Source organism: Myotis myotis, unplaced genomic scaffold (assembly GCF_014108235.1).
Source record: "Myotis myotis isolate mMyoMyo1 unplaced genomic scaffold, mMyoMyo1.p scaffold_m19_p_19, whole genome shotgun sequence".
In the NCBI taxonomy this organism is placed as follows: Eukaryota; Metazoa; Chordata; class Mammalia; order Chiroptera; family Vespertilionidae; genus Myotis; species Myotis myotis.
In genome coordinates, this window is record NW_023416323.1 from 11,667,299 (window position 1) to 11,686,199 (window position 18,901).

Sequence of the window (18,901 nt, forward strand, 5' to 3'; positions counted from 1 at the left end):
AATCAAACCCATCAACACATGAAAAGGGTGATACATTATGACAAGATGCTGTTTATCCTGGGAATGCAAGATTGGTTTAACATACAAAATCAATCAACACAATCTACTACATTAAGAACAATAGAGCCTGCCGGCATGGCTCAGTGGTTGAGCATCAACCCATGAACCAGAAGTTCACAGCTCAATTCCAGGCCAACGTACATACTCAGGTTATGGGCTCAATTCCCAGTGCGGGGCATGCAGGAGGCAGCCCATCAATGACTCTTGCTCATCATTGATGTTTCTCTCTCTCCCTCTCCCTTCCTCTCTGAAATAAATAACAAATATTTTTTAAAAAATGTCTCTAAAACGAATAGCATTTTGTTTCTTTCCCCACAGGCTCTTAAGAGTTGGGCCTTTCTTACCAATCGAGGTCAGCTACTTACAGGTAGCCAAATGTCTGAAATCAATATAGGCCCAGGAGGAATCAGCCTCAAGTCTTGCTAAAAACAAGTGACCCCGTTAGGTCAAAAAAAAAAAAAAAAAAAAATGTCTCTAACTTCTGCCACCATTTCCTCTCCTCCCAAATGGCTTTTGCTACTATCACTCTACCAACAGCTCCCTTTGTTCTCACTAGATCAATGAAGAACTTTCAGTCCTCTTTTCAACCTCCGGTCTACTTGTCTCCTCTCTTCTTATTGAAGTCCTCCCCCTTGTCTCCCACAACCTCACCTGGATTTCCACCTATCTCTGTAGCTGTTCCTCCTTACTCTCATTCATAGGCTAATGCCACAGCCTGGATGGCCATGCAATTTACACCGCCATAGAAAGGCACCCTTGTCACAGTGGGCATCTCTCTTACCAAGCACAGTGGAACTTTGTAATGGGCCCCCAATTGCCGGGGTCCAACCCCAGCAGGTCCAGGGGTCCCCAAAGGTGTGGACGGAGTCGGCGAAGAAGGAAGGACACGGAGACAGCGTTCAGTTGATCAGCAGCCTAGCCAGGATCTCTAGCCAGGATCTCCAGCCAAGTTCTGGTCTGGATCTCCAGCGAAGTTCTGCTTAGGATCTCCAGCCAGGTTCTGTGTCCATGTTCTCTTGCTAGGTTCTCCAGGTTCTCCAGCCAGGTTCTGTAGCCATGTTCCCTTGCTAGGTTCTCCAGCCAGGTTCTGTCCAGGTTCTCCAGCCAGGTTCAGTCACCAGGTTCTAGTCAGGTTCTCTTGCCCATTTCTGTAGTCAGGTTCAGTCCAGGATCTTTTGCCATGTTCTCTCCAGCGAAGTTCTTCTGTCTCTAGTTCTGTGTAGGTTCTGTCTTCTTAGTTCTGTGTTCTAAGTTCTGTCACTTTCCATCTTGTTACATCTGTATTTATACCAGTTGATTCAATCCTATCAATCTCTATTACAAAGGTTAGGGCGTTTCTTATCTCCGTTCCAGGGAGTAAAGATTATGTAGCTTAAGCATGATTGTTCATAGTTAAAGTGATTAATTACCCACCTGGCACTTAGTTAAGAGGTTTTATTCCCTCCCTAACTTCAGGGGAAAATCCCTACCTGGGGAAACAACCTTTGTCAGAGACCTTGGTTAAAACACATAGTGCCAAGAAGGTGAGCAAACATATTAAGAACAGTATGCCATATATGCCAGGTCTCTTGAAACAGCAAGCATGGACCAGCTCCCGGCACCCAATCACATTGAGATCCTCTGAATACAAGGATTATAGAGAACATAGAGTTTCCATGGACTAGAAGAAACTTTCCAATGTTTTCCCCAAAGCAGAATGTCTTCCTTACTGACAGGCTCCTCTCATTACTCCTTCTGTTTGGCAGACATTTGTTTCCGCCCTGACTTTGGCAAAGAGAAAGAACAGGTTTATCCTAATGAGCTGTGTCCTAAGTCCTCGGTATCTCTGCTTACTGCGGTTGCTCTTTCGTTGAACAATGTGCGTGGCTAGGTTACACGTTCAAAGGGTTGTCTCTGGATAAAATTTTATTTAAATGAGAAAATCTAAGCACCATGTCCTCAGCTTGAAGTGGAAAAGGTTTCCTCTTTCAATCAATGACGATGTCGGCAACTAAGTAATTCCTAATCACCGTCGGCAAACAGGAGACCTGCTGAGACCTGGGGCTTCGTCCTTGAGGGATGCTGTCTTTAAAAGATGAGCTGATGGAAAATGAGCTGAGGTGCCTTAAAAGCAAGTCTATGTATTACTCTGTCACAGGAATGTTTCTTTGCTATTTTGAAAAAGGTATCAAACTATTATAGTGTACATACTGTATAGTATAAGTAGGTTCCCTCTCTGTATCTTGAGAAAGCTGTAAATTGTGCTAATCCGCTTCTTTGCTGCTGTCCAGAAAGACTTGTTTCTGTTAATGGCATGGTAAATCAGGAGACTTGTTAGTGAAACTGCTTCGAAAATGGGTCTTGAAAATGAAAGCTATAATATTTGTCAGATTTCCACATTCCCTCTTAGCAACAAAGATGGTAACCATAACATATTTGCTAAATTCCATCACTTACAGTGGTTCTCAACCTTCCTAATGCCGCGACCCTTTAATACAGTTCCTCATGTTGTGGTGACCCCCCCCCCAACCATAAATTATTTTTGTTGCTACCTCATAACTGTAATTTTGCTACTGTTATGAATCGTAATGTAAATATCTGATATGCTATATGTGTTTTCCTATGGTCGCGACCCACAGGTTGAGAACCACTTAATACATTTAACAAAGTTTAATACATTCATGCTGCTTGTGATAGGGGATGCTAAGGAAGGCACACACATAAATCAAGGGTAAAAACATTAAACCAAATCCAAAGATAGATACTATGCCTGGAAATTCAGACCTGATTTCAGGGTTAATATTCTGTTAGATTTGAGTGCCATCACTTACATGCTTAAAGGACCTGCTCAGCCTCCTTTGTGGCCCCCAGGCAAATTCCTAATGAGAGTGTGATCTTACCACTCCTGCCAGCTGCCTGCCCTGGACCTCCAAGTCAAATGACCCCGCAGCATCCTCTTCACAAAGAAACTCACTGGCTTCCTGCGCAGCACAGAACAGGCCTCAGTTGCTCTCCTGTTATTTATTGAAAACCCTTTCTAGAGGAAAATAATTCAAGAGGTGCTAAACTCAGTCATGATCAGAGAAATGCACTTGAAAAAAATAATGTAACAATAGCTTGGCAAATGTTTAAAGTGCGATAATACCAAGTGTTGGTGATAGCATGAGGAAACAGGTACTTTCATACAATGCAGAGGGACAGGTGATTCAGTACAATCCCTTTGTAAGGGGAATTTGGCAGGATCTTAAAAACACATATATGCATATACATACACAGATGTCATATCATATGCATATACATGTATGTACACAACATACATATATGTTACTTTTTCAAATCTACCTAGAAAAACTATTTTACTATTTTACATGGGAACAGGTAAAGAATGCTCACCCTAGGATCATTTTTAATAGTGAAAACAATAAGGAAAAGGTTAAATGAAGTAACTTATGATAGATCCAAACCATGAAACTGATACAGAATTAAAATGAACGACATATTTGCACACCTATGAACATGGGAAGATGTCTAAAGTACGTCGCATAGTGAAATGGTAAGGCTGTTGACATCTAAGAATAGGAGAGGGGACAGATCAGGGGGTAGTTGAAGCCTTATTTGTGATTATTTAATTTTTATTTACCCTCTGGCTTAGATTTCTGGCTTAAAACCTCAGTTATGCCACTCACTTCCTGGGTGAGTCCTGTGCCCCAATATTCTCATCTACAAAGTCGATGGCACAGCCAAAACGGGGACAAATGGCAGTGCCTGGCCCTTGGTAGGTGCTCACTGAGTACTAGAAGCCTTTCCCTTGTCACCTTTCCAACATCATCTTACAAATGAAATCAACATTTTCATAACCTCAAGGATGGAGAAAGAACTTTCTTTGTGGTGGCTTTTCTCATGCTCCTATTTACTGCCCTTTCAGTTTGTGTCCATAAGCTCTTCTTACTCCCATTCTTCTCAATCCCTCTTGCATTATCTTTTGTGCATCTGCTGTAAGAATTCTGCTCTGATAGCATTGTGGGAAAGCATAAGGCATTCAGTGACAATGTTTTGCTAGGTCTCCACATAACCAAATGAGATTATATCTGAAATTCCCTAGAAAGTAGACAAAGAGATATCAAAGGCTGTTAGATTTTGCTTAACAGAAATACAGGGAGATGGAAATTATACAAAATGAGCTCCATTACTTCAAAGAAGAAGAAAGTAACTCATTTCATGTAGGCAATAATTCAGCAGTTCTAAAAAATCAGAACAGCAGAGAGAAAGAAGGAGTTTATGGAACTACCCCATCTCACTTTATTTTGCAAAATGAGGAAACATATGCAAAAAGGTCCCAGGATTGTCCAAAGTCAATGAGCTAGTCAGCTGAAGACCAGAGTAAAACTCTGGAACTTTTTACTACATTCTTTCCTTTCCTCCCCAGTAGAGGTCAGTGAGATGTGCATTCAAGAGATACTGTAGCCCTGGCCTGATCTCAGTGGTTAGAGCATCAGCCCATGCATTGAAGGATTGCAGCCTCAGTCCCCAACCCCCGGCAGGGTGAGTGCGGGAGGCAACCAATCGATGTGTCTCTCTCACATGAATGTTTCTCTCTCTCCCTCCTTTTCACTCTCTCTAAAAATCAATGCAAATATATCCTCAGGTAAGGATTAACGCACAAACACAAAAATAGATACTGTAATTAGGGAATATGCTGTCTCCAGTTAACAGGTTGATCCTGGATAATAAGCAATTCTCTTTGGTCATTTTAAGAGAAAAAGAACACAATTTTAAAATGACCCAAGATAGTCCAACCAGAGTGGCTCAATTGGTTGAGTGTCATCCTGTGCACCAAAAGGTTGCTGGTTCTATTCCCAGTCAGGGCACATACCTGGGCAGGTTCAGTCCCCAATCCAGGCACATACGGAAGACAACTGGTCTATGTTTCTCTCTCACATTGATGTTTCTCCTCTCTTCTCACTAAGTATGTATGCAATAATTAGGGTGAGGATTAGATAGATAGATATGTATGTATGTATGTATAAAATGACCCAAGATAGCCCTAACCAGTTTGGCTCAGTGGATAGAGCATCGGCCTGCGGACTGAAGGGTCCCAGGTTCAATTCCGGTCAAGGGCATGTACCTTGGTTGTGGGCACATCCCCAGTAGGGGGTGTGCAGGAGGCAGCTGATCGATGTTTCTCTCTCATTGATGTTTCTAACTCTCTATCCCTCTCCCTTCCTCTCTATAAAAAAAAAAAAAAAAAAATCAATAAAAATATTTAAAAATAAATTAATTAATTAAATAAAATGACCCAAGATAAAGCTGAATACATGTGTTAAGTTTGGAAGAACCTAAATAGGGTTTATTAAATTCCCCAAAAATCATTGCTGTAGACCAAGTTGCATATAATTACTCTTTGACAGTTTTTCTCCACACACAAAATACTTCATTATGGCTTTGGAGGGGTAAAATCTTGAGATTAATTATTCCTTTTGATACCATTGTAATTAGCTAGTTATTAATGATAGAAATGGAGAAAAGGGGGAAGGGTAGACATTGTAGGCATGTCATTTGGGCAGCTTCACCAACAAGCTGCAACTTCACACTCCAGGGATTCAACAAAGGGAAGTTGGGGTGACTAGGGAAGGTTCTGTCCATCACATCTGGGGACAGAGATCATTGGCCAGAATGGATGTGGTCACTGCAAGGAAGTGAAGATTTGGGAATGCATAATTCCCTAAACAAAGAAGGTCTCTCTGGGCTCTCTTGTTGCTCACGTGGCTCTTGGCTCTTGGTTCTCGTATGTTCGCCTGTGTGGCCCACAGTCATGCAGATCTCCACACACAATGAACTAATGGACTTCAGTGGAGAAACACAAGCTAAGCTAGCCTGATGCTGGGCTGGACCTGGCTCCAACATGGAAAGGAACTCTGGATACAATCTGGGGCTCTACTGAAGCCCCAGCTACACTCTTTCTATGGCTTGACTAAGGGAAATGGAACTCTTGAAATCCAGGGGTGTAATTCCATGGAAGTAAACCTTTCTACCACCTCTCATCCTCCCATGGGAGCCTCTGGAAATGCTTATTCTAGCGGTACTCCAAGAACCCCACTCCAATGAGCAACCGATGGAAGATGAGCCCCTCTGCTATCCTCTAACACTTTCACCCTTTACAAGAAACAAAGAGTATCCTTTCTCTTCTAACAAAACATAAAGCCTTTAACTTGAGGGTTACCCTTAGGCCCACAAGGAGGGGTCTCCAAGATAAGAGGTCAGTGGGCCCATCTTCCAGGGATCCTTAGCACCAAAATCAAGATATGATGTCATTTTTACCTAGATGGTGTTGCTCTCCTGTTTCTTCCTTATATTTATTTTTTAAAATTTTATTTTATTGTTAAAGTATTACAGATAGCACTACATATGTCTCCTTTTTTTTTTTCTCCCATTGACCTTCCCCTGGCCGCCCCTACCCCCTGGCACATGCCCTCACCCCACCCCACCCCCAGTCTCTTGTGTCCATTGTTTATGCTTATATGCATGCATACAAGTCCTTCGGTTGATCTCTTACCTCCCTCCCCACCCCTTCCTTATATTTAAGTGTTAACTCCCACTCATCCACTCCAACTGGGCCCCTGGCCCCTACCCTTGACCTGAAAATCCTCCACTTTTCTCACGCTGCCCTTCCCAGCTACCAGACCTCTCCCTGCTGATCTGCTGCCCAAACTGCTAAAGAGAATGATCTTGCAACCTCAACCAACAAACACCCTATTTTCTTTGCCCTGCAAAACAACTAAAAAATGTCAATTGTTCTTTCTCTTTTGGGAAAAAATATGAGGCCATTATTTCAAAAAGATTAAACAAATAAAAGCAATTATAATAACAGGTTACTTAACAATCTGGCTAATTCTTTCCCTTTTACATGGCATTTGGAACATGGGTTGTGTGGATAAATCTGGCAATGTCTGTTGTCAATAAAGGCAATTTAAGTTTTTTGTTTAAAAACATGTTCTCAAATCCAAAAGAATATACTTGAAACTAGATGTTACTTATCATTTGGACTAAAAACTTTATTGGTCTTGCTCTCTCAAAGACAGCTACTTCTGCCCTGGCTGGTTTGGCTCGGTAGATAGAGCGTTGGCCTGGGGACTGAAAGATCCCAGGTTTGATTCTGGTCAAGGTCACACGCCCGAGTTGTGGGCTCGATCCCGGGTGGGGAGGTGTGCAGGAGGCAGCTGATCAATGATTCTCTCTTATCAATGATGTTTCTCTCTCTCCCTCTTCCTTCCTCTCTGAAATCAACAAAAATCATTTTTAAAAAATGATATATCAGCTGAAAAATTTTTTTAAAAAGACAACTATTTTTTCTCCTACCTCTAGTTGCCTTGGAATTCACCCTCAAGATGTTTGCTAGGTCCACATCTCATCAGTCTTTGCTGGGCTATAGTAGAGTATATCAAAGCTGGCAAATTTCACCTTATTACCTATACGCTGTGCTCCTCAGTTGTGCTTTCCTGTCATAATGCAAGCCTTTGTCTCTGTGGATCTAAAACTTCCCGCTGGAGTTGAAAAGGCACATGAGAACCCGTTCAAGGGGAAAACCTTATGAGTGTTGTATTTGTCGTGCGCGATTTACCCAAAGTGTACCATGAAGATGCACACTCTACAGAAGCGCACAGAAAATGTGGCCACATCTCACCGTTCCCGCCGTGACAGTGCCAGAGCAGAGAACGTGATTGGGGTCCACTTGCGATTGGGTGTCCACTTGCGAAAGCAGCGTTCCCACACTGAGCAAGGCGAGGAATGCCCATACTGCGAGGCTGTGCTTCATGCGCGCTCAGCCCTCACTCAGCATCACAAGTCACACAAGAATGAGAAGCGCTTTCCGTGTGATTCCGCCTGCAGACAGGAGAGGCACACGATCATGCAGCCTTCCGCCTGCAGCCACTGCGACAAGACTTTCCGCCAGAAACAACTCCTCGACGTGCACTTCAAACGCTATCTCGACCCCAACTTTGTCCCTGCGGCCTCTGTCTGTTCTAAGTGTGGGAAAACATACCCTAGCAAGACATGCTGATAATTGTGCTGGTCCAGATGGTGTAGAAGGGGAAAATGGAGGCGAAACAAAGACCCTCCGACAGCGAACATGCTGAGCCAGACCTGGATGACACCGAGGATGAAGAGGAGTCTGCCGTGGGAATTGAACCTGAGCCTGTGACCCCAGCCCCACCACCTGCCAAGAAGCTGAGAGGACCTACCCCCCACCCCACCCCACCCCACCCCAAACAGACCCAGCCAGCTCTCATCCAGGTTGAGGATCAGAATACAGGTGCAATTGAGAACATTGTAGTTGAAGTAAAAAAGAGCCAGAGGCAGAGCCCGTGGAGGGGCAGGAAGAGGAGGCCCAGCCCGCTGCCACAGACGCCCCCAACGGAGACCTCACCCCGAGATGATCCTCAGCAGGATGGACCGGTGATGGCAGGGCCTTGTCTTTAGCAGGACTGCTCAGGGCTGTTTAAACGGCCTGCATCTTCATTTTTCTCCCCTTTTTCTTCTTTTGGCTTTGGGGAAAGCACCACTTTACACCGTTTTACCAAACATACCGAGAACTAAAACTTCAAGGATGATGTTAGGAAAATACGATTTAACTAGAACTTGCGTCGGCAAATCATGAAATGTTCTGAGTCCCTGCGGGTTCACCCGGAAGTGCTGAGGGCGGGGTTGATGCCTAACTGGTTTCTTAGATGGAAACAGACATTGGACCCTCCTCTGGCTGCGGTGAACCACTCCAGAGCAGCCACCGCTTGCCCAGAGTTCTGTGGTCTTCTTCCCAGGAAAGTTTTTAATCGTAAATGCAGACTTGGGAAGGACTTAGACTTTTAAACTGGTTTTTGCTTTTGCTTTTTGCCTGACTCCCTTTGCACACCAATAACATGGCATGCGGCAGTCAGTTTTTGTCCTGAAGGCTTTGCCTCTTTCTTGGCAAAGTTTCTGGTATGGTCAGCTTGTAAATAACTATTTTTACATTTTAATCTTTTCCATTAATTAAGAGGTTGAAAAGAAGTGCAGTGTAAGAAAACCCAGCATTTTGATCACTTGCAAGTTAAGTTACCACAGACTGTAGTGTGTAAATGTTGACAAAAAGGGCACCCAGACTGCTGCCCGCTAGACGGACACCCATGTGGGAGATCGTGATTCCAGCCGTGAGCCAGCATTTGAACCTTGTACAGTTAACTTTCCGCTATGATTTCCCATCCACGTTTTCTTTGCTCTGTTTGTAGATGAGTTTTCTGTTTTATAAATCCTCTGTTAAAGCAGAAAGGTGACTATGAGCCGGTTATAGCAGCCCTGAGCAGGTGGGCCAGAAATTTTCATTCGGTCAGTAATTTAAACTTTGGATCTTCAAAAAAATAAGTAAATAAAGGTAGTAATGTGAAGCGAAACCAACTAAAAAATGATTCTTGCACATGAACTGTCACGTTTAAAATGTGTGTTTTAGAGAGCCTCAGTCTTGCTGATTTCAAACACTTTTTCCTTCTGTGTGTTGCTTTGAAGGAAATACTGTAATTAGGGAATATGTAATTATAGACTCTAGGTTGATACATTTTGTTCTTAGCTGTACTGTGTGATATTTTTCATTATTTTAGGACACCAACATGAGACCTGTAATAAAATATCTCATGGGGTTGAAAGCTGGGGAAGAGGATCTACTGCTGTATAGCTTATAAATCATAACAGATTAACAAGTGCTCCAAAATAAAATAAAATAATAAAATTAATTAATTAATAATTAAATTAATTAAATAAAATAGCCCTGACCGGTTTGGCTCAGTGGATAGAGCGTCGGCCTGCGGACTGAAAGGTCCCAGGTTCGATTCCGGTCAAGGGCCTGTACCTGGGTTGCGGGCACATGCCCAGTAGGAGATGTGCAGGAGGCAGCTGATCGATGTTTCTCTCTCATCGATGTTTCTAACTCTCTATCCCTCTCCCTTCCTCTCTGTAAAAAATCAATAAAATATATTTAAAAAAAAAAAAAAAGAAATCTGAGTACCTCTGGCCGGTGTTGATTGGTGGTTAGAGTATTGGTCCTCGGACCAAAGGGTTGCAGGTTCAATTCCCGTGCAGGAGGCAACCAGTGTATGTGTCTCTCACTGGGAAAATATCCTCAGGAGAGGATTAAAACCAAAAAAGAAATCTGAGTATACAACTGGGCATCAAATGATAGGGAAGAATGGATTATGATCCAGGGTATTTCCACCTATTGTCCAGATAAAAATTCTCTGGGTCAAAAGAAAGAGAAATACAACAGACATGGTAAAGGGGACAATGGCATCTCATCTCTCTGAGCTGCATTTCAAAGCCCAGTTCAGCAAGGGAGCAAAAGAATGATCCCCACATGCTTTAGGAAGGAACTGAACATTGAAGAGAGACCTGAAAGACTTGAATCACTCTTCAGCTCGAAGGAGAAGAAGACTAAAGTCCAGATGGGTATATAACATCTCAGTGGATGCCCCAGTGCCTCCCACCAGTCACGTGCCATGGCAGTATGTAAGCTTAATAGAAATCAGACAACAACCTAGGGGATTATGGAGGCAATGAATGGACTTAAGTTTCCACCAACTGGTAGAAAGGGTGGTCAAAATAGAAATGCATGCAGAGACCGTTGTCTTATTGGCATCTCAGGGCTTGTAAGTAGGAGATCGGTACTTCCTGCACACATCCCCACTTCTATCTGATACAGTATAGCACATCCACGTCATACTGGCAAGGTCATGCCTTTATACTCTCCCAAGACTTCCTCCAACAAAAGCTCCTTTAGAAATCACTGGGCTATGAGAAAAGTTCCAAATCAGACTCTCACACTCTCACACTCAGTCCCTAAATTGTATTTTTATGAAGTCTTTTTTACTTTGACTCTCACTCATGGAATAGCATTCCCACTTGTCATACTCATATTTGGGCATTTCTGATTGCAGTCTCCAGCTATCTGGTCCCATATCCGTGCAGGCCCCTGAACTATATTTTGGTATACTGCCCAAACACTCCTCTGGCATTCTGCCAGATTTTGGCCACATGCATCTGTTTCTCTGTGCACAGCTTGAACCAGCTATGCTACTCTGCATAGCTAAGATAAGCCAAGGACTAGATTTGGACAGCTGTAGGATTTACTCATCAAATGAGCAGAAAGGCCAGAAAATACACAAATTTACAGTTACTTTGGTCTTAGGGGTTACCAATCAACTTAATTATCTGATCATTTCTCTCTTCTGTACATGGCCCCCTTCCTCTCAGGTTTTACAACCTGTCTCCCCACCAAGGTTTGCCATACGGGGTCCTAACAGGGAGAAGAATGCATGGGAGTGGTGGCTGGGAGTGAAGATAGAGGCTCCCCATAAAAATGAAAGGCAAGTTCACACTCTTCTGTGATAAAGTCTTGGGAACCTTATTGATGCTTGGAGTTTTATGTTGATGGTTTTCCTTTAAGCCTCTGGATAATGCAAGATGGATAAGGTGAGAGCACCAACGGTGGATGTCTTCTAATTAAGTAACCATGAGTAACTCTGCTTACACCTGAAATGGAAATATGGAGTTAGGGAAGGTGGGAAAAACAAAGCTGAGGAGCCGGTGCACATTCTTTGAAAACTTTAGATTATTTTTTCTAAATTTCCTAATATATGTTACAATTTAGATACACAGTTTTAACCCTAAACTGCACTAACGGGTTATCAATTCATAGTCTTTATTCCTTTATTGGATACCTAATCCAGGGAATTGTGTTCCATTATATAGTTTTAGCATTTGCTATGTACTCTGGAGAGTAAGAGCAGGGAGAATCCAACAAATATTAAGTGTCTACCATGAGCCATATCCTGGGTCAGCTATGTCATGTATATGGTGTCCCCTATTCCACATGGTGACTCTATAAACCATACATTACATCCAGCATTGTTCATGTGGGAAAAGTGAGGGAGAGATGCATGTAGTAGAATCAGGATCCAAGCCCATGATGATCTGATAATATGAATTCCCAGTGTTGTTATTTTCTCTTCTTTTTATTATCTACCACACCTAAAGACTTAAACTGACTGCAGGAGCATTTGAGTTATTCTCTAAATTTTCATTTTAAAAAATGATGAAAAATTCACATTCTGTCTATATGCTGGCAATAAAAAACATTTTTCAGTCTGAGCTGCTCAGACATCCCAAATGAATTTTGCAGTTTGAGTCTTGGGTGCTATAAAAATCAGTAACTTGGGAAGATAATACCATGCCTCTTCCAGAATTCTGAGATGAAGAAGGTCCAATAAGCAAAGGTGAATGGATGTTCATTTTTCAGAAAACAAATAATAGTTGTCATTCAAGGATAAAGGAGAAATATTCAAAATCAAGGTCAACTTAAATCTTTTACCCCTAAGTCTCTATGATGCTATCCCAGCACCATGGACCACATCTCTGTCAGGGACAGGGTAGCTGAGCTGTGGGTGGTTTAGAGCTACCCAAGGTCAGTGAGAGAAACTGGTCAACAAACAGCAAAGCAAACACTTCAGTGCAATCTGTGCCTTTTTCTAAAGCTGGGAATATCTATGCAGCTGAACTCCAGGGCCGGCTGTGTTTCTGCCATGGAACAGCACGTTGGAGGGGAAAAACAAACATACAAGGATGAGTCCATCCCAGGCATCCAAATGGATGTGTTACCATCTCTAAAATTGCACACGGCTCTCAATGGAGTTTGTTTCAAAGCGAGGAAATGCAAAGGTGAAGTGCACAGATGAGAAAGATGAAGGCAGAGAGTCAGCTGTGATTGTTGGGAGTCACATGGAAGTTTGCTCCTTGGCCACTTCAAGTACACTTTTCAGGCAGCCAAGGAGAGAGATAGGAATGTTGCCTGAACATTTGATAAAGGTTGCCCTTCACTTCTCCTCAGTATACTCAATTTTAAAGCTATAGCCACTATTCATAAATCCTCTGTCCTAATGCACCTCCCTCCCCATATTTCCCCCCGTTTCATCGAGGTATAATTGACAAATTAAAATATATATCTTTAAGACATACAATATGATTATCCTATATAATAAAAGGCTAATATGTAAATAGACTGAACAGTGGAACAACCAAACAATCGGTAGCTATGACATGCACTGACCAACAGGGAGCATGCATGGAACATGGTGGGCGTTGGCAGCAGGTGGCAGAGCACGGAACATGGCAGGTGTTGGCCACGGTGGGATGGTGGAGCAGGTGAGCAGGGGCGTCAGACCAAGGTGGGGAACCAGTTGCTGTCATCAGGGCAAGCCTCTGGTGATTACTAAAAATTCGTTACTCCCGTATGCTGCAGTCCCACCTAGAACTCGCACCCGCTGCCAGCGCCCAGGGCCAGTCCTGATCATTCGGCACCACTCCCGATTGCTTGGCACCATCAGTGGGTGTAAGTGGCAGCTGTCGGCCCTGATCGCCCTTGAGGGCTTCTCCACCTCTCCCTGCTCCTGAGGGGCAATTGGGGCAGCAGCTGCCACTTACACCCACTGACAATGCCTGCCCCACTCACACCCACTGTTGGCACCAACCCCAATCGCTCAGCACCATCAGTGGGTGCGAGCGGCAGCAGCAGGAGCAGGGCTGCTGGCAGACAGGAGACCGGGGGCCGCAGCAGGAGGGGCCGGGCGGGGGCATGGAAGATGGGCCAAGACCCGCCCCTGTGCCCACCACAGCCTCTCAGCCCACAGTTACTCTCAAGGTGCACGAATTTGTGCACTGGTCCCCTAGTTTAATATAATTGTGAAATGATTACCAAAGTCAGGTTAAATACTACATCTAGGACCTCATAGTTACCTTTTTTATGTGTGGTGAGAACACTTGGGTTCTACACTCTGAGCAACCTTCAAGTGTCAATATAGTATTTGTTAACTATAGTCATCGTGCTGCACAAGAGATGTCCAGTCTTGTTCATCTTAGAATAAAAGTTTGTACCTTTGATCAATATCTCCCCATTTCCCCAACTACTAACCACCCTTCTATTTTGTTTCTTTTTTTTTTTTTCTTTTTTTTTTTAAATATATTTTATTGATTTTTTACAGAGAGGAAGGGAGAGAGATAGAGAGTTAGAAACATCGATGAGAGAGAAACATCGATCAGCTGCCTCCTGCACATCTCCTACCGGGGATATGCCCGCAACCCAGGTACATGCCCTTGACCGGAATCGAACCTGGGACCTTTCAGTCCGCAGGCCGACGCTCTATCCACTGAGCCAAACCGGTTTCGGCTATTTTGTTTCTATGAGTATCTGCTTTGGGGAACAGAGCCTAAGACACTGAGGGTTGGCATGAATGTGGATGACAAGCTTTTAGAACTGTTCCCTCCCCCATCTCAATCTATACCTCTATAGGGTCAACAGTTCAAGAACTATTAAAAGATTTGGGGTAAAAAAATACTTGGAATCATTTTATATGCTGTGTATGGGTTAGTTGAAGAGATTACCCTGGTATTTTCAAGTTCTTATTCAGTGTCTTCCAGTTAATTTTTGTACTGCCCTTGATTACTGACCTCAGAATTTTATGGTAGCTCCTCTTGTTACCATGTGTCAACACCCTTGACTAAACAGTCAAGTATTGTTGATTCAATAATCAATAGCAGTAGCCTTACTGTTCTCAGCCCTGGCTGCTCATCATGACTTAATGTCTGTGATCAAGGGCTGCTTACAGTAGTTGCTGACTTGATAGGAATTCAAGGGGCAAGAGAGGTTCCTGAGAGATTGCACCAAGCTACAAGGTCCTGGAGATAGAGTTGATTAGTCAGGGTTTTTCCCCAAAGCATTTGAATCTATAAAAGCAAGAGGTCTCTTGAGGAACATCAAGCCAGGAGGTTAGATGGACCCACAATGAGGACAATGATTCATAATTCAGCAGCCAGGTTAACTGGAAGCAGGCTCAAAGTATTTTGTGAGATGGGTTGCCACAAGACTCAGGAATAAACCTGTGTATAACTCTTGGGTATTGGCGGCCATCTTTGTGAGTCTCTGTAGGGTGGAGGATGAGTCTGAGAACCTCTGAAGTCAAGCATAATTGGATACTTGCTGTTTAGTACAAAAGAACACCAAAATAACCTAGTTTTTGAGGATCAAGAACTCCTAAGACATAAAAAATTTAAACACTGATCTTAACCTTTGCTCAATAAGCATCACAAACATGTGACTTTATGCTGCTTTTGAGTTTCAGGACCTCCTATTCCATTTTCCCCCTTGTTTAGTGGTAGAAAATATACCAAATGAAGTCAAAAGAAGGAAAAAGACAATGAGATACCTAAAAATCCACATGTTGAATTTAAGTAATTGAATACTGGCTACAAATGAGGAAAATAACCAAACTTAACATGACTGGGTTTCTCATCTGAGACTCCCAAATCCCAGAATAAACATTAATCAGCACAGGATCCATTTCCCTTTGGGCTTTAAGTAAATCTTATTCATTTTCTGTTATATCATGAGGTGGGCAGTTGAATGACATGACCAAGTAAGCTAATATGTGGTAAATAGGCCCAAAATCATGTATCACTCCCAGATCCCATTATTTAAAAGAATTAATTAAATTTATTTGTTCTTAACCTTTCTAGATCTTAAGCCCTTTTGTTAATGTGATGATATTTGTGAAAAAATGTCTACACATACAGCATTTTGCATACATTTGAAGGTTGATGGGACTCAGGTCCATCCCTTGGTCTCTGTTCCATGGATCTCAAGTTAAGAACTCTGATTTATGTTTGGGGGATCACCTAGGAATCTCTTCACTACAAGGAAGATCTGTTGGGAGTGAACTGCCACCATTTTGTCTCAAGTTCGCTGAGAAACCCACTGAACTACATACGTATTGACATAAAAGAATCATAGAGTTTTAAAAGAGACCTAGCCCAACTGAAATGGAAAGCAAGATTTGGACAAGCCAACTTTATCTTACTACAATATAAATAGATGAATGTGCAATAGTTAACGTCAACCAAAGAATTGGGTATCTTTTCATTACAATGGTACCAACCATATCCACTAAAAGTGCAAATTCATTTGTGTGAAGTGGGCAGATCCTCAGAAAACATCTGCTTAGGAAATAGATGCTCATTGCTTGTAACAGCATGTCATTATAATGCAGCGATTTCACCATTCCTATTTAGGAGCCAATAAATTGCCCAATAGGACAGCTAGAAATCTGGTAGTGGGCTATCCTAATATCAGGAGATAGACAGAGATACATGTTGGAAATGAAAAAATCTACACTCCGTTAGAAAGCCCTATTCAGTAGACACCATGTTTTTGTTTATATTTTCCAAAAAGTACAAAACAATTTTTTTTCTATTTGAAAAACATCTCTGTTCATTGTGGAGACATACAGTCCCACACTACATCAGAGACTAAACGTGAAAAAATGAACTGAACCAACTTTCTCTGAGAAGTCACTGATGAAAATAAATGAGTATAAATGAATACTAAACAAGAGTTTTCCATGTATTTTCCCTTTATTGAACGGTGGAATAATGTTGAGGGGGCCCTAACCGGTTTGGCTCAGTGGATAGAGCGTTGGCCTCCAGATTGAAGGGTCCCAGGTTCGATTCCAGTCAGGGGCATGTACCTTGGTTGCGGGCACATCCTCAATAGGGGATTGCAGGAGGCAGCTGATCGATGTTTCTCTCTCATCGATGTTTCTTTCTATCCCTCTCCCTTCCTCTCTGTAAAAAAATCAATAAAATATATATTTTTAAAAATAATAATGTTGAGGGAAAACTAAATTCATATGTTTTCCCTGGTAGCATAGCTTAACAAGAGGTGCTTCCACAGTTTATGAGCTTTCATAGCAAACCGCTGAGTACATCCAGATAGTAGGGTTAAAAGCCCACCTTATGATAAATTACTCTAGACTCTAATTTGGCTAAATTATTTGTGGTCCAAAAAGAGATTTAATGCCAAGCTCCTAATTTGAGCTACACGTAATATTTCCTTTTTTAAAATAATCCTCACCTGAAGACATGTTTTATTGATTTTTTAGAGGGAGAAGAAGGGGAAGAGAGGAACATCAATGAGAGAAACATTGATCAGTTGCCTCCTATAACTCACAACCTAGATATTTGCCCTACTAGGGAATTGAACCCACAACCTTTTGATGTATGGCACAACACTCCAACCAAGACACCCACCCAGGGTACATACAATATTTCAAGACCAACTTTCATTACTATCATTTTACATATGAATTATGTGTAAGCAACTGAATAGTGTAACAACAACAAAAAACATGTATCAGGCTTTTCTTTGATCACACTCTAGTTTTATTAACACAGTGTTTTTTAAGATGCTGAAAGAAATTGGAGAGATTACTGACTAGTCTTTTTTTAAATATATTTTTATTGATTTCAGAGAGGAAGGGAGAGGGAGAGAGAGAAACAACAATGGTGAGAGAGAATCATTGACTGGCTGTCTCCTGCATGCCCCCTGCCGGAGGGGATTGAGCCCACAACCCAGGCAGGTGCCCTTGACTGGAATTGAACCCAGGACCCTTCAGTCCACAGGCTGATGCTCTATCCACTGAGCCAAACCAGCTAGGGCCTGACTAGTTTTTTATCTCCAAGTTTATCTATTGTTCTCTGCGTGGAATTACTATTTTTGAACAGTCATAAAAGGTGTGAAATTTAGTGGTTAAGTGAGGACTCTGGTGGCAGACTTCCTGGGCTAGAACCTCACCTCTGCCAAGTTCTAAATAGCTTCTTGGGTAAATTACTTAATGCCTCCGGGCCTCAATGTCTTCATCTGAAAAAAGTGAGAGCCCTAGCCGTTTGGGCTCAGTGGATCGAGCATAGGCCTGCGGACTGAAGGGTCCCAGGTTTAATTCTGGTCAAGGGCACATGCCCAGGTTGCGGGCTTGATCCCCAGTAGGGGCGTGCAGGGGGCAGCCAATCAATGATTCTCTTATCATTGATGTTTTTCTCTCTCTCTCTCACCTTCTCCCTTCCTCTCTGATATAAAAATATATTTTATTATTTTTTTAATATATATTATTGATTTTTTACAGAGAGGAAGGGAGAGGGATAGAGAGTTAGAAACATCGATGAGAGAGAAACATCGATCAGCTGCCTCCTGCACACCCCCCACAACCAAGGTACATGCCCTTGATCGGAATCAAACCTGGGACCCTTCAGTCTGTAGGCCGACGCTCTATCCACTGAGCCAAACCGGTCAGGGCAATATATTTTATCTTTAAAAAACCCTTACTTAAAAAAAATAAGTGAGAATCAGAACTATGCTCACCTCCTAGGGTTATTGTCAGTATTAAGTAGGATGATCCATTTAAGAAATAGGTCAGTGCCTGGGACATGGCAAATGTTCAATAAGTGGTAGCTATGACGCTGATGCTGCTTCTAAATACGAAGACAGAGAGAAGGATAGAGGAAGAAGAAAATAAAAACAGAGAAAACATAATAGTATTTCCTGAGCATGTCTCTCTTGAAAACTATACTTGGGGCTTTCAAATACATAGATTTGAAAAATGCTACAAAAAACACTGAGTGATATGTACAACCTTCCAATATGTGCTCAATGCCCCTTAATTTAACCTTAATTAAAATGGTAAATTTGATGTTATTTTACCACAATAAAAAGGGAAGGAAGAGCGGGAGGGAGGAAGGAAAGGAGGGGGGAGGGAGGGATTGAGGGAGGGAGGACGGCAGGGGTGCGGGGGGGAAGATCCAGTGCCCAGGTGACTAGCAGACACATGAGGTAGGCAGGCCCTTCAGAGGAATCATCCCTGATCCTGCAGGACACCGAGTGGTTAGTCTCTTTTCTGCACCTGTACTCCCCACCTTCACAGAGAACCTCATGTTCTGTCATGAATTAGAGATCTTTCCA

At 42.5% G+C, this 18,901-nt stretch overlaps 1 protein-coding gene across 1 annotated transcript in view; it reads left to right on the forward strand.

The window, feature by feature from the left end:
* The window catches only part of ZNF599 (zinc finger protein 599), a 45,925-nt gene extending 37,428 nt beyond the window's left edge, over positions 1–8,497 (forward strand). The window contains 6 exon segments of the mRNA XM_036346795.1: positions 7,587–7,662; positions 7,665–8,076; positions 8,078–8,149; positions 8,151–8,374; positions 8,377–8,460; positions 8,463–8,497. Of these exon segments, the coding sequence (XP_036202688.1) occupies positions 7,587–7,662; positions 7,665–8,076; positions 8,078–8,149; positions 8,151–8,374; positions 8,377–8,460; positions 8,463–8,497 (903 nt within the window).
* The last annotated feature ends 10,404 nt before the right edge of the window (positions 8,498–18,901 follow it).